We start from the raw sequence: 16,996 nt of genomic DNA on the forward strand, positions 1-16,996 counted from the left end.
AAGTGTGTGGGAAGGAAGGTATTTTCCCGTCTCTGCTGAAGGACAAGCACTGTCTGTCTATGTTTAAAATACTTAGAAATTCACCGATTCATTTTCAGTCAAGTAACCGCCCTCAAATCCAAATATGAAAAATCAGTTGTTGTCTCGCTGTCAGCCTACGCAGAGGAGTATAATGACTTCAAATTGAATGGAGCCTTGAACGGTGAGGAAAAGGATCTAAAAAGGTCCTTAAGATTGTGTAATGATTGTGCAATAGACAGCGCTATGAATACATGGACTGGCTGTCTATGATATTATGAAAAAACAAAGTGAGGGAAAAAAGTATTTGATCCCCTGCTGATTTTGTACGTTTGCCCACTGACAAAGAAATTATCAGTCTATAATTTTACTGGTAGGTGTATTTGAACAGTGAGAGACAGAATAACAACAACAAAAATCCAGAAAAATGTATATCAAAAATGTTATAAAATGAGGGAAATAAGTATTTGACCCCTCTGCAAAACATGACTTAGTACTTGGTGGCAAAACCCTTGTTGGCAATCACAGAGGTCAGACGTTTCTTGTAGTTGGCCACCAGGTTTGCACACATCTCAGGAGGGATTTTGTCCCACTCCTCTTTGCAGATCTTCTCCAAGTCATTAAGGTTTCGAGGCTGATGTTTGGCAACTCGAACCTTCAGCTCCCTCCACAGATTTTCTATGGGATTAAGGTCTGGAGACTGGCTAGGCCACTCCAGGACCTTAATGTGCTTCTTCTTGAGCCACTCCTTTGTTGCCTTGGCCGTGTGTTTTGGGTCATTGTCATGCTGGAATACCCATCCACGACCCATTTTCAATGCCCTGGCTGAGGGAAGGAGGTTCTCACCCAAGATTTGACGGTACATGGCCCCGTCCATCGTCCCTTTGATGCGGTGAAGTTGTCCTGTCCACTTAGCAGAAAAACACCCCCAAAGCATAATGTTTCCACCTCCATGTTTGACGGTGGGGATGGTGTTCTTGGGGTCATAGGCAGCATTCCTCCTCCTCCAAACACGGCGAGTTGAGTTGATGCCAAAGAGCTCCATTTTGGTCTCATCTGACCACAACACTTTCACCCAGTTGTCCTCTGAATCATTCAGATGTTCATTGGCAAACTTCAGATGGGCATGTAAAGATGCTTTCTTGAACAGGGGGACCTTGCAGGCGCTGCAGGATTTCAGTCCTTCACGGCGTAGTGTGTTACCAATTGTTTTCTTGGTGACTATGGTCCCAGCTGCCTTGAGATCATTGACAAGATCCTCCCGTGTAGTTCTGGGCTGATTCCTCACCGCTCTCATGCTCATTGCAACTCCATGAGGTGAGATCTTGCATGGAGCCCCAGGCCGAGGGAGATTGACAGTTCTTTTGTGTTTCTTCCATTTGCGAATAATTGCACCAACTGTTATCACCTTCTCACCAAGCTGCTTGTAGATGGTATTGTAGCCCATTCCAGCTTTGTGTAGGTCTACAATCTTGTCCCTGACATCCTTGGAGAGCTCGTTGGTCTTGGCCATGGTGGAGAGTTTGGAATCTGATTGATCGATTGCTTCTGTGGACAGTTGTCTTTTATACAGGTAACAAACTGAGATTAGGAGCACTCCCTTTAAGTGTGCCCCTAATCTCAGCTCGTTACCTGTATAAAAAAGACACCCGGGAGCCAGAAATCGTTCTGATTGAGAGGGGGTCAAATACTTATTTCCCTCATTAAAATCAAATCAATTTATAACATTTTTGACATGTGTTTTTTTTTATTATTCTGTCTCTCACTGTTCAAATAAACCTACCATTAAAATTATAGACTGATAAGAAATTATCAGTCAGTGGGCAAACGTACAAAATCAGCAGGGGATCAAATACTTTTTTCCCCTCACTGTATTCCTACATAGTTTGACTGTATTTTGGTTATGATAGGGATCAGACAGTTGTACCAAGGCCATGTACAAAGTTATGTTATTCAAGAATCAAAGGGTATGTCATTAATTGAAATGACAATTAAATTGAACAGCAAGTATTCTTCCAGATTATGGCTTGAAGGCCATGTTTTTCTGGTTTCTGGGATAATGAAGATGATGGTATATTGTAGTGACAGGTACTGGAGAGCACTCACGGTCTGAGCTCTGAGAGTCTGAAAGGGCAGTCTTATTAATGCATTACCAGACTGCTGCCGCCGCCAGTCTAATAACCATGTCGAAATCAACGTCCAGGCGCACAGCAACAAGCAATGACTCACTGCAACCTCATCAAAAAGCAGACATTTAACTTCTGCTGGAGGCTGTGAGACAGTAGCAGAGTCGTGATGTGATCAGAGGGATAACGTGGTGCCGAGTCACACAACAGAGGCTGTTAACTGTATCCCTTGGCTATGTGGATGGGATGATATGAACATTTGGTGACCAGAGGTCTCAAGAGCCTCAAATATTTTCAATTTAAGGTTCGGAGGACAGGATGATAAATGTTCAGCTAAATGAGGTGGAGCGATAAAAACAATTAAACTAGTGTTTCCACAGACATGTTTAAAGGGTACAGCAGCAGGACTTCACCTAACATCAGACTTTAATATGGCCAGAGCCTGGGATTCATCTTAATTTCCATTCAATCAGGTGAGGGAACACTTTGAGCAACTGTGTTAATTAAGGAATACACTCCAACACATCATTATAACCAGCTATGTATGCTACTACAAGCCACATGTCTAGATTGGGTAGTCCCAGAACCAGGCACGCAACTTTCACTGGGGACGGGGGATTCTGAAATGCATTCTGAAATTGAATTTTTGTGCCCCCAGTTTTATCATTGGAATGTGATTCAAAACAAGGCAGCGGTGTGCTTTAAGAACACGGAATGCCTCTGAGCAGTCGGGTAGGCTGTTTGGAGTGTTTAGAAAATAAATATCCCCAGTCCTAAAACCAAAGTTGCGCCCCTGCCCAGAACTCTTGCGAGATGACCAAGAAGCCATCCGGGTTCTTAACCAAGCTAACAAAGGAAGAGGAAATGATGTCAGCTCAGACAGGTGAACTCGTTGACCCAACACTGAACCTGCATGGCAGGCACGGTGGTCCGGGGTTACACCACCGAACACAAACTCCGCCGTGCTGTCTATTCACCTCCCAATTGTGCCAACCGGCCGCTATGCTGAAAAACAAGTGGAGCGGACAGCAGAGGAAAAATCACCACTCGAGGAGGAGGTTAAGAGGCGGCGAGGCTTTGTTCTGTGGACCCAGCACTGTCATTGGTGCTGTATCCTGGTGATCCACATGGGAGAAGACTAGAGAGCTATCATGAGTGCTCACCACCACCGAACCCTCTTGCATCACATAACTCACAGCTTTAATAGGTGCCATTCAGGACATTAAACAATGCTCAGGGGAAGTATTGTAGCCTTAGATGTTAAAACCAGTAGTCTATTACATAGAAGAGTAAAACACCACGCTCTAAGCTCAGAGACGCAGGGCATAGTAAGCATTCTAAGCTAAGGTCTGAGTGCATTAGCATCAGGTATGGCTGCCGTGCTCACGTTTATTTCATCTTTAGAAGCTGACATGCCAAGACCAGGGATAATCCACTTAGATCTAAATAGGCAATGCTCTCTCTGCTGTAAACATCCAGCTTCCTTTTAAAGTGCAAAATAGCTGCGTCTGAAATGTTCAAATACACCTTACGTCTCGAGACAGTTGCAACTTAATACAATCGGACATTTTTACATATTACCTATACACGTCTTGGAAAAACCTTGCATCAGATTGTTTTTCTTAAAATATAAAAATACATACAAATTTGTCCTCTCCAGCCATGTTCTGGGAAGGATTAAAACCTCTAGGACTAAAATAAGCCATTCTAATTGCCTTGTGAACATCCATCAATATATGGCAATAGATCTGAAAATAAACCATATTACTCAATTCCTGAAAAGGTGACTTCTCTGAGACACAAGGTTTTTCCAAGACACCGATTACTATTCACTTGACATTTCAAAACATGACTGAACAGTCATTATTAAGCAGAAGCTCTTATCTGGAGTGAATGACAGTGAACACACACAGTCAATATATTATGTGGCCACTGCGTTAAGAGAACTTGCAAAACGTGTTAATGTTGACTTACTGTGGTCTGGAGGCTTCCGCCTGGTCTGTCTGCAGTTTCTCCCCCCCCTCCACCTCCATGGTGCAGTACACAATCCTGTTAGGAGCCACAGACTTCAGGCCCTGCACTTCCACTATCACTATCTGCAAACAGCAACAGAGAGGACATGGTCAGCTCCACACATCTGCAGACAGAGGCACTATGACCGAATCCACATGCAGAGGGGACACCGTAGAGAGAAACATATGTTATACAGCGCGCATGGAGGCAGGCATGTAGGCACGCACCAAGCAAAATCAAAGAGCAGATTTGTTTGGTTTGTTTTGACTGGCCCCTTAGACACAATAACCCTCAAGCTGACCCCAGAATAGATAAACAACTAACAGACTAATGTAAATAAATGTCAAATACACATAGATCTTTCCTTTAAAAGTCCACCAGAAATCAACTAATCAATGAATATTGACAGTGAGTAACCTGAGCGTACCACTAAATAACTTTCTGGGCAAGAGTACAAGATGATCTTGCACACACACACCTCCAGTGTGAAGGAGAGGACTACATCCGACTTGGAGAGGAATTCGGTCTCCTCGCCCATGTCCAGGAAGGAGTTGTTCATGGTGGAGCGTTTGAGCTTCTGTTTGAAGTCAGGACCTCCCTTGGCCACAGGTAGGCTCTCCAGGTTGGCCATGAGCAGGTTGACAGACGAGCGCAGCTCCTCGATGTACATGGCCTCCATGTCTTTGGACACAAACTTGGGGTACTTCCTCTCCTAAGAGGGAGTCAGTGTTAGAGGAAGAGTTCTGTATCCACTGTTGTGGCAGTTTATAACTACAGTAATCACAAATGTTATTTTAAGTATTCTGAAACAGTGGTCAACAACCACCAGTTCAGCTTCATGGTGTCTAACCAGCTTTAAAAAGGAAAACTCAGACCAAAAACTATTTCATTAGTCCATTGTTGATATAGGCCTAAAATATGTTGCATGTCCACAATCACGTTTTCAAGATATAACTTTAAAAACACATACGCAAAACATTTCTGGACTATATCAACAATGGACTAATTAAACAAATACAAAAAGAGTGTTTTTGGGTGGAGTTTTCCTTTAACAAACCTGATTCAACTAAGCATGGTGTAGTTGGTTAGTTGATTCAAGTGTGAAAGTACTTGGCTGGAAAGAAATGTCCGGACACCCTGTTACTCTCCACGACCAGAGCTGATGATCACTGTTCTTGGCTTACTTAGCCTCTTACATCTAGGGGGCAGTAATTTCACGGCTGGATAAAAAACGTACCCGATTTAATCTGATTATTAGTCCTGCCCAGAAACTGGAATATGCATATAATTATTAGCTTTGGAGAGAAAACACTCCAAAGTTTCTGAAACTGTTTGAATGGTGTCTGTGAGTATAACAGAACTCCTATGGCAGGCAAAAACCTGAGATGCTTCTGTTCAGGAAGTACCCTGTCTGAACATTTCTTGCCCTTCTTGATTATCTCTATCGTTTACAAAGGATCTCTGCTCTTACGTGACACTTCTCACGTCAACAATGGAGTCTCACAGCCCGGGAAAAACAGGAATGATGTAATTCAAAGCCCTGGCTGAAGCACACGAGAGCAAAAGCTGAGTGGTCAGTCAATGGACTAAGCCTTAGGCGCGTGACACGCCCCGCCCCCGGCTTTTGGTTTTTTCCTCAGTTTACAGACAGGCAGATTCCCGGTCGGAATATTATCGCTTCTCTACGAGATAAATTGCATAAATATTGGTTTTAAACAGCGGTTGACATGCTTCGAAGTACGGTAATGGAATATTTAGAAATTTTTTGTCATATTTTGCGTCATGCTCGTGGCCGAGATTTAGCGTTGGGATAGTGTCTAGAACGCACGAACAAAACGTCGCTGTTTGGATATAACGATGGATTATTTGGGACCAAACCTACATTTGTTATTGAAGTAGAAGTCCTGGCAGTGTATTCTGATGAAGAACAAGCAAGGTAAGAACATTTTTCTTATAGGAAATGTGATTTTGGTGAAGGCTAAACTTGCAGGGTGTCTAAATAGCTAGCCCTGTAACGCCGGGCTATGTACTTACATTATTGCAAAATGTGCTTCATCCGAAAAGCTATTTTAAAATCGGACATATCGAGTGCATAGAGGAGTTCTGTATCTATAATTCTTAAAATAATTGTTATGCTTTTTGTGAACGTTTATCGTGAGTAATTTAGTAAAATCACCGGAAGTGTTCGGTGGGAATGCTAGTTCTGAACGTCACATGCTAATGTAAAAAGCTGGTTTTTGATATAAATATGAACTTGATTGAACAGACATGCATGTATTGTATAACACAATGTCCTAGGTGTGTCATCTGATGAAGATCATCAAAGGTTAGTGCTGCATTTAGATATGGTTTGGGTTTATGTGACATGATATGCTAGCTTGAAAAATGGCTGTGTGATTATTCCTGGCTGGGTACTCTGCTGACATAATCTAATGTTTTGCTTTCGCTGTAAAGCCTTTTTGAAATCGGACAGTTTGGTTAGATAAAGGAGAGTCTTGTCTTTAAATAGCTGTAACATAGTCATATGTTTGAAAAGTGTAAGTTTTCGGATTTAGAGGAGTTTGAATTTCGCGCCCCGCCCATCATTGGATATTGGAGCAGACGTTCCGCTAGCGGAACGTGTAGATGTAAGAGGTTAGACTTCTTATTTGGAGGGCTGTAGGTGTAGGACTTACCTTGGCTACCCTCTCTGCCAGCTGTTGTCGTCCATCCAGCTCCCGGCGGATCTGGGCTGCCTGCTCGTCCACATTGTCCAGCTAAAAACCACAGACCAGGAAGGAGAGTGTAACTCAACCAATCAAGAGCTGAGCACCAGGAAGGAGAGTGTAAATCAACCAATCAAGAGCTGAGGACCAAGAATGAGTGTGTCAATCAACAGGATGATCAATAATGTTATTGTAACAATAATTTATTAACATTATTGTAACATTAAGAGACATGGGGTGTTGACCAAACAATCAAACATTAAAAAAAAAAAAGTATAGCAAAATTGATAGCACTGAGCAGACATATATACTTTAAGTGAAATGCTTTATAATGTATGTGATATCAGCAGAGAGGTATATTTTCAGGGTGACCTTAATATTGACGGGATTTCATCAAGCTGCCCACTCAAGAAAAAGCTTCAAACTGCAACCAGTGCCTGCAACCTGGTTCAGGTTATCAGTCAACCTACCAGGATAGTTACAAACAGTACAGGAATGAAATCATCAACATGTATTGATCACATCTTTACTAATGCTGCAGAAATCTGCTTTAAAGCTGTATCCAAATCCATTTGATGTAGTGATCACAATATAGTAGCCATATTCCTTACAGCCATATTGCTTATGCCAGTGACTAATAAGCATGCAGCCATTAAGAAGAGGACTGTAAAAACGTACATCCCTGTGGGTTGATGAGCAATTGAAAAATGTTATGGTTGAGAGGGATGAGGCAAAAGGTATGGCAAATAAGTCTGGCTGCACAACTGATTGGCAAACGTACTGCAAATTGAGAAAATCGTGTGACTAAACTGAATAAAACAAAGAGAAACTATACTATAAAACAAAGAAAATGATATAAAGAATTTTAGTAAAAACCTTTGGAGCACCATAAATAAGGCAAACTCAAAAAGGCAAACTCTGCTCCATCACTCATTGAACCAGATGGCTAATTCATCACAAAACCCACTGATATTGCCAACTACTAATGATTTTCCCCCTCCATCGGCAAGCTTAGCAAACTTAGGCATGATATGCCAGCAACAAACACCGACACTACACATCCAAGTACAACTGAACAAATTATAAAATACAAAAATTGTAATTTTCTATTTAGAAAAGTGAGTGTGGAAGAGGTGCAAAAGGTATTGTTGTCTATCAACAATGACAAGCTACCTGGGTCTGACAACTTGGATGGAAAATTACTGAGGATAATAGTAGCATATTAAAGAACCCTTTACTGGCTAAAAGAGCCGACCAAATCAGCCTGTTACCAACCCTTAGCACATTTTTTATTTTGTTTGACCAGATACAATGCTATTTTACAGTAAAGAAATTGACAGACTTTCAGCACGCTTTTAGGGACGGACATTCAACAAGCACAGCACTTACATAAATGATGATTGGCTGAGAGAAATTGATGAAAAGATTTTGGGAGCTGTTTTGTTAGACTTCAGTGTGGCTTTTGTCATTATCGATCATAGTCTGCTGCTGGAAAAACATGTGCGTTGTGGCTTTACACACCCTGCTATATTGTGGATAAAGAGTTTCCTGTCTAACAGAACACAGATGGTGTTCTTTAATGGAAGTCTCTCCATCATAATCCAGGTAGAATCAGGAATTCCCCAGGGCAGCTGTCTAGGCTCCTTACTTTTTTCAATCTTTACTAATTACATGCTACTGGCTTTGAGTAAAGTCAGTGCGTCTATGTATGCGGATGACTCAACACTATATACATCCGCTACTAAAGCGAGTGAAATTACTGCAACACCTAAATAACTAAAGTCAGTTTCAGAATGGGTGGCAACAAATAAGTTATTCGTAAATATATATTTTTATAAAAGCATTGTATTTGGGACAAATCATTCACTAAACCCTAAACCTCAAAATCTTGTAATGAATTATGTGGAAATTTAGCAAATTGAGGTGACTAAACTGCTTGGATTAACCCTGGATTGTAAACTGTCATGGTCAAAACATGTTGACGCAACATTAGTTAAGGCGGAGAGAAGTCTGTCCATAATCAAGTCCTGCTCTGCCTTCTTATCAACAAGGCAGGTCCTACAGGCCCTAGTTTTGCGCACCTGGACTACTGTCCAGTCGTGTGGTCAGGTGCCACAAAGAGGGACAGGGAAATTATAATTGGCTCAGAACAGGGCAGCACGGCTGGCCCTTAACTATACACACAGAGCTAAAATTAATGATGTGCATGTCAATCTCTCATGGATCAAAGTAGAGGAGAGACCGACTTCATCACTACTTGTTTTTTAAGAGGTATTGACGTGCTGAATGCACCGAGCCATTTGTTTAAACTACTAGCACACAGCTCGGACACCCATGCATACCCCACAAGACAAGCCACCAGAGGTCTCTTCACAATCCCAAAGTCCAGATCAGTCAGTGGGAGGCACACAGTACTACATAGAGCCATGACTACATGTAACTCTATTATTAATCTGATAATACACCTTATGGACCAGCGGGGACCATGAACACACACACACACACACAGTAGATATGTGGTAGTAAAGTAGTGGGCTGAGGGCTCAAACTTAATGTGCTGTGAAAAGTGTTATAAAATGTAATGTTATGTAATATTTTTTATAGTATATACAGTGCAGTCGGAAAATATTCAGACCCCTTGACTTTTTCCACATTTTGTTACGTTACAGCCTTATTCTAAAATTTATGAAATAAAAACCATTTTCTCATGAATCTAGTTAATAAAAAACAAAAATACCATATTTACATAAGTATTCAGACCCTTTGATATGAAACTCAAAATTGAGCTCAGGTTCATCCTGTTACCATTGTTCATCCTTGAGATGTTTCTACAACTTAATTGGAGTCCATCTGTGGTAAATTCAATTGATTGGACATGATTTGGAAAGTCACACATCTGTCTATATAAGGTCCCAGTGCATGTCAGAGCAAAAGCCAAGCCATTAGGTCGAAGGATTTGTCCGTAGAGCTCCGAGAAAGGATTGTGTCGAGGCACAGATCTGGGGAAGGGTGCCAAAACATTTCTGCAGCATTGAAGGTCCCCAAGAACACAGTGACCTCCAACATTCTTAAATGAATGGAAGAAGGATCTTGTTCAGTGAGGTGACCAAGAACCCGATGGTCACTCTGACAGAGCTCCAGAGTTCCTCTGTTGAGATGGGAGAACCTTCCAGAAGGACAAACATCTCTGCAGCACTCCACCAATCAGGCCTTTATGGTAGTGGCCAGACTTAGAAGCCACTGCTCAGTAAAAGGAACATGACAGCCCCACTTGGAGTTTGCCAAAAGACACCTTAAGGCACTCTCAGACCATGAGAAACAAGATTCTCTGGTCTGATGAAACCAAGATTGAACTCTGGCCTGAATGCCAAGCATCACATCTGGAGGAAACCTGGCACCATACCTACGGTGAAGCATGGTGCTGGCAACAACATGTAGTGGGGATGTTTTTCAGTGGCAGGGACTGGGAGACTATTCAGGATCGAGGGAACGATGAACGGAACAAAGTACAGAGATATCCTTGTGTTATATTCCCCAGTTTCTGTGTTGTTTTGGGGTTGTATGTGTTCGGATGTGTATATGTTTCAGGAAATGGCTTCCCGGATTCCAAGCAGCTGATTGGTCGGCGCCATTGCAGATTGTCGATCTGACCCCGCCCTCTCGTCAGGGGATACAGCTTTCTGCAATTACCGACACCTTCTGCAGCTTGAAAAGCCAGTGTTCCTTTGTTAGTAGAGAGAGCTTCTTTGTATGTGCTGTGTTGGTTTGTATAATTTGTTGTAAAGTATTTTGTAGCCGGTTGTGCAGAGGTATGTGTTTGCTATAGTACCTAGTGTTTTTGGTTTATTCAAATTGTTCTGAGTTTGGTGACTTATTCTGTTTCATTTGTTCCCAGGGGGGAAGGGGAAGGCACCTTGGGAGTGTACGGCAAGAGGCCTGCAGGCATACATATACCCGTAGTATGTACTCTGTCTATGCACACTAGGTAAGACCTGGGCAGACCACCCCCTGTATTTTGGTTAGCGCGCCAGGTGGCGTTAAGAATAGGTAAGTAGTGGGTAGGTAAAGTAGGAGGGGGGGGACACTAACTTTTACTTTCTTTGCTTTGGTTCCGTCCAGCCCCTTTTCCCCACATTTACCGTGATAAGGAAATAAATTCCCTGTTAACGGTAATATTCTCTGCCTCAGTCATCCTTACCCGCACCTACAGTCACACCTCTTTCACTCCATGGGGAGTTGAGTGTAGCAGTTCCCTCCTCCAAGGGAACGCAATGGAACACTTGATGAAAACCTGCTCCTGTTCCCTCAGACTGGGGAGACAGTTCACCTTCCAACAGGACAATGACCCTAAGCCCACAGACAAGACAACGCAGGAGTGATTTCGGGACAAGTCTCAATGTCCTTGAGTGGCCCAGCCAGAACTTGGCGTTGAACCCAATCTAACATCTCTGTAGAGACCTGAAAATAGCTGTGCAGCGATGCTCCCCATCCAACATGACAGAGCTTGAGAGGATCTGCAGAGAAGAATGGGAGAAACTCCCCAAATGCAGGTGTGCCAAGCTTGTAGCATCATACCCAAGAAGACTCAATGCTGTAATCCCTGCCAAAGGTGCAAGATATATGATTTCCTTTTGTGGACTGACAAAATGGTGCACTAGGTCAGGGACGAGCAACTCAAGTCCTCGAGGGCCTGATTGGTATCACACTTTTGTCCCCGCCTCAGCTAACACAGCTGACTTCAATAATCAACTTGTCATGAGCTTCAGTTTAGAAAGCAATTAGTTTAAAATCAGCTGTGTTTGCTAGGGATGGGGGGGAAGTGTGACATCCCTCCACTAGGTAGTTTCTCAAGAGCACATTCATTGATATTCTAAGGCTAACAGGGAGTCTTTCTCTAGAGAATGGGGAACGGCTGGCACAGACACACAGAAATATGTGCAATTGAGGCATTCACTGGCCAGGATTTCCCACACCCACTCAAACACACATACAAAGAAATTACACAAACATACACACACTCACGCCTACACCGCAATGCTGTTCCCTCTCGAGTCTAACTCCGAACCCTGAAGTGATTTTAGAGTAGAGTGGCAAAACTGCTTAACTTAACAAGTGACGTTTCTAAGGTGCCATCCAGCGGTCGTTTCATGTCTTTATTGCAGGAAAAATCTGGAAAGGTGGTGTTTGATGGAAACAGAGAAACACACAGCCATTCTCCATATGTAGGCGAGGCAATGTCGTCTCATTTGAAAAAAAGTTCATGAGTAACATTAGATGGGAAAGTATGTTGTGTTCCAGCATGTTTCTGTGTGTACTGCCTGAATCAACTGAAGCCTCAAATTCATAATTACCCAAACTTTTCCTTTGACAACTTTGGTACGGCAACTGCACTGCCCGCAACCCTCTCCAGAGGGTGTTGCGGTCTACCAAAAGCATCACCGGGGGCACACTGCCTGCCTTCCAGGACACCTACAGCATCTGATGTCACAGGAAGGCCAACAAGATCATCAAGGACTTCAACCACCCGAGCCAAGGCCTGTTCACGCCACTATCATGCAGCAGGCGAGGTCAGTACAGGTGCATCAAAGCTAGGACCGAGAGACTGAAAAACAGCTTCTATGTCAAAGCCATCAGACTGTTAAAATAGCCATCACTAGCCAGCCTCTACCCAGTACCCTGCCCTGAACTTAGTCACGGTCACTATCGGCTGCCACCCGGTTACTCAACACCTGCACCTTAGAGGCTGCTTCGCTATGGACATGGAATCACAAGTCACTTGAATATGTTTATATACTGTTTTACTCATTTCAAACGTAACAAAGAAACGTCCCCTCACTGTCAACTGCGTTTATTTTCAGCAAACTTATGTGTAAATATTTGTACAAACATACGATTCAACAAACATAAACTGAACAAATTCCACAGACATGTGACTAACAGAAATGGAATAATGTGTCCCTGAACAAAAGGAGGGTAAAAATCAAAAGTAACAGTCAGTATCTGGTGTGGCCACCAGCTGCATTAAGTACTGCAGTGCATCTTCTCCACATGGGTTGCACCAGGTTTGCCAGTTCTTGCTGCGAGATGTTACCCCACTCTTCCACCAAGGCACCTGCAAGTTCCCGGACATTTCTGGGGGGAATGCCTCTAGCCCTCCGATCCAACAGATACCAGACGTGCTCAATGGGATTGAGATCCGGGCTCTTCGCTGGCCATGACAGTACACTGACATTCCTGTCTTGCAGGAAATCATGCAAGACAGGACATCTACTTTGTGCATGACAAGTAACTTTTCCAACAATTGTTTACAGACAGATTATTGCATTTATAATTCACTGTATCACAATTCCAGTGGGTCAGAAGTTTACATACAAAGTTGACTGTGCCTTTAAACAGCTTGGAAAATTCCAGAAAAGTATGTCATGGCTTTAGAAGCTTCTGATAGGCTAATTGACAATATTTGAGTCAATTGGAGGTGTACCTGTGGATGTATTTCAAGGCCTACCTTCAAATTTAGTGCCTCTTTGCTTGACATCATGGGAAAAATCAAAAGAAATCAGCCAAGACCTCAAAGAATTGTAGACCTCCACAAGTCTGGTTCATCCTTGGGAGCAATTTCCAAATGCCTGAAGGTACCACGTTCATCTGTACAAACAATAGTACGCAAGTATAAACACCATAGGACCGCGCAGCCGTCATACCACTCAGGAAGGAGACGCGTTCTGTCTCCTAGAGATGAACGTACTTTGGTGTGAAAAGTGCAATTCAATCCCAGAACAGCAATAGACCTTGTGAAAATGCTGGAAGAAACAGGTACAAAAGTATCTATAGCCACAGTAAAATGAGTCCTATATCGACATAACCTGAAAGGCCGCTCAGCAAGGAAGCCACTGCTCCAAAACCGCCATAAAAAAAAGCCAGACTACGGTTTGCAACTGCACATGGGGACAAAGATTGTACTTTTTGGAGAAATGTCCTCTGGTCTGATGAAACAAAAATAGAACTGTTTGGCCATAATGACCATCGTCATGTTTGGAGGAAAAAGGGGGGAGGCTTGCAAGCCAAAGACCCATCCCAACCATGAAGCACGGGGATGGCAATATCATGTTGTGGGGGTGGTTTGCTGCAGGAGGGACTGGTGCACTTCACAAAATAGATGGCATCATGAGTAGGAAAAATTATGTGGCTATATTGAAGCAACATCTCAAGACATCAGTCAGGAAGTTAAAGCTTGGTCGCAAATGGGTCTTCCAAATGGACAATGACCCCAAGCATACTTCCAAAGTTGTGGCAAAATGGCTTAAGGACAACAAAGTCAAGGAATTGGAGTGGCCATCACAAAGCCCTGACCTCAATCCTATAGAAAATTTGTGGGCAGAACTGAAAAAGCGTGTGCGAGCAAGGAGGCCGACAAACCTGACTCAGTTCCACCAGCTCTGTCAGGAGGAATGGGCCAAAATTCACCCAACTTATTGTGGGAAGCCTGTGGAAGTCTACCCAAAACGTTTGACCCAAGTTAAACAATTTTAAGGCAATGCTACCAAATACTAATTGAGTGTATGTAAACTTCTCAACCACTGGAAATGTGATGAAAGAAATAAAAGCTGAAATAAATAATTCTCTCTATTATTATTCTGACATGTCACATTCTTAAAATGAAGTGGTGATCCTAACTGACCTAGGACAGGGAATTTTTACTAGGATTAAATGTCAGGAATTGTGAAAAACTGAGTTTAAATGTATTTGGCTAAGGTGTAAGTAAACTTCTGACTTCAACTGTACATCTACATCCACACCTGATATGTAATTACACATACAATGAGACATAATCAACAGCTCTCATTAATCATGTATGGCTAATTAGTAAAGGCATTGCATTTGCATTCAGGAAATGTAAGCTACATTATAACTTGTCATGTGCACTGACAACAAATACATCTTCATTTTGAAAACGTCATATTGTTTTGTAACTAATAAAAGGAAATTTGCCCATTCATCTGAAAGGGATTCTCTATTTAGTAGCTTCAGATGTCAAACTCAGCCATACATAATATTTACTTACGTCTAGTCTTGACACAAAACATCCAAAATATCCTATAAGTCATACAAACGAGAAGGATTTATGGTCATTAAACTTCAATATGAAAAACTTGCTCTTCGAATACATTTATTGTTAATCCAGTTACATGTTGCTGCTGGCGTCGGTCAATTCCAACAAAACAAGGAACATCAGACAAAGGGAAGATTTAAAGCAGTAATTGCCATTCGGCTGCATACATAAACCACGTGAGTTATTACGGGTGGGGATGGCTGTGAATAACGGTTGACTAAATAAAACAGACAGAAGGACAGGCATTGAGGCACACACAGGTTGATTCTATCATGGTAAATGAGGCCTCTGGGCTTGCAAGAAATAGCTATGGAAAAGATTACTTAAAGTTGGTTATTGATTGAATAACATTTTCACTGTAGTGTTGTATGCGCCATTCACACGTGGCTCCTGAGTTCATGACCAGTAAGTCAATAAACAACAGGTTCCACTTACAAAATTGGGTTTGAGGTTTAACAACGTTAGGTTTGTCCCTTGCGAGGTCATACTTCCTCTAAAATGTAGGTGTAGGGCCTAATGTGATTAAAGGTGTTGCCGTGCCAACACGTTCCCTCTCTGTTTCTCTCTTTCTTTACAAAACCACCTAGGGCTTACTTTTAAGTGGTGTTGTATCCATTTTAAATCTGGGTTAAATTTAGAGGCTTATCTCCCCTTTACTGTTATCCCTCATTGTCTTATCAGCTTGGAGAGTTCCACTTGTCTGCTAGGTTTTTGAATTTCTGTCAGCGCTCCTATCTGACAGAACCTCATTGACAAAATTAAAAGATTCATTCCTTACTGGGATCTACTGTAGAGGCACTGGAATTCTGCACTGCAAGCAAACACTGATGAAAGATTGTGTAGATAAAATATTATACTCTGTTGGGCACTTCTTGGAGTTGATCATGTTACCATGATACAATGAACATGTCAGTTGCACATACAGTACAAAAAAAATGAGAACTTGTTCTCAACTGGCCTACCTGGTTAAAAAATTGTGAAATCATTGTATTTATTTTTAAACAGTACAGTGCCCTTGCACAGTTGTCACATTTGCTGCATTCAAATTTAATAAAAAAATAAAAAAAGATGACTGGATTTTTTTCCCTACTGATCTACACAACTTGCTCTACATTTTCAAAGAAAAAAAAATATATTCAACCTTTAAACAATAAAAAAACTAAGATTTCTTGATTGTGTGTAATACTTGGTGGCAGCACCTTGGCAGCAATGGCGAAGGTGCATGAAGATGTCGGAAATCAGATATGACGTCATTGTTTTAGCACTATCCACAGAGTTGGTTCAATGTGCCAATAAATCTTCACAATTGACTTTCTTGCTTTGCTGGCATCTTGGAGGTAAAAGTGGGACAATGTATACTGTGCTAATAACGATACAAAAAAAATTGTTAGAGCAATGTACAATACGGTGAACTTAGCAAACGAGGCATTTGTGGAAAAGTGCATGGACGTCGCCATCGTTATGCACCTCCATTTCAACTGTAAATAATTTTGAATAAGATTCTAACAACTCTTAAGCCAATTTACTGAGCTTGAGCATTTTTGACAAAAACAATGGATATGTTGTCCTAAGAGTTAGTAGAATCATATTCCAAATTATTTATAGCTGTAATGGCTTCCAAAGGTGATTCCACCAAGTGTGCAAAGAAATACGCAATCAAATACAAAAAGTATTTGATCCCCTGCTGATTTTGTACATTTCCCTACTGACAAAGAAATTATCAGTCTATAATTTTAATGGTAGGTTTATTTGAACAGTGAGAGACAGAAAAACAAAAAAATCCAGAAAAACACATGTCAAAAATGTTATTAATTGATTTGCATTTTAATGAGGGAAGTATTTGACCCCCTCTCAATCAGAAAGATTTCTGGCTCCTAGGTGTCTTTTATACAGGTAACGAGCTGAGATTAGGAGCACACTCTTAAAGGGAGTGCTCCTAATCTCAGTTTGTTACCTGTATAAAAAAGACACCTGTCCACAGAAGCAAGCAATCAGATTCCAAACTCTCCACCATGGCCAAGACC

At 41.9% G+C, this 16,996-nt stretch overlaps 1 protein-coding gene across 7 annotated transcripts in view; it reads right to left on the reverse strand.

The window, feature by feature from the left end:
* cadps2 (Ca++-dependent secretion activator 2) overlaps positions 1-16,996 on the reverse strand; it is a 237,066-nt gene that overhangs the window by 124,077 nt on the left and 95,993 nt on the right. For 6 of the 7 annotated variants that reach the window (XM_029751538.1, XM_029751535.1, XM_029751531.1 and 3 more), the window contains exons 4-6: positions 6,833-6,913; positions 4,636-4,869; positions 4,119-4,240 (exon numbers count right to left, since the gene is read on the reverse strand). In XM_029751538.1, the coding sequence (XP_029607398.1) occupies positions 4,119-4,240; positions 4,636-4,869; positions 6,833-6,913 (437 nt within the window). Of the gene's footprint in view, positions 1-4,118; positions 4,241-4,584; positions 4,870-6,832; positions 6,914-16,996 lie in introns of all 7 variants that reach the window. The other variant, XM_029751534.1, reaches the window with a different exon arrangement.

The sequence above is a fragment of the Salmo trutta genome, chromosome 4 (genome assembly GCF_901001165.1).
Source record: "Salmo trutta chromosome 4, fSalTru1.1, whole genome shotgun sequence".
In the NCBI taxonomy this organism is placed as follows: domain Eukaryota; kingdom Metazoa; phylum Chordata; class Actinopteri; order Salmoniformes; family Salmonidae; genus Salmo; species Salmo trutta.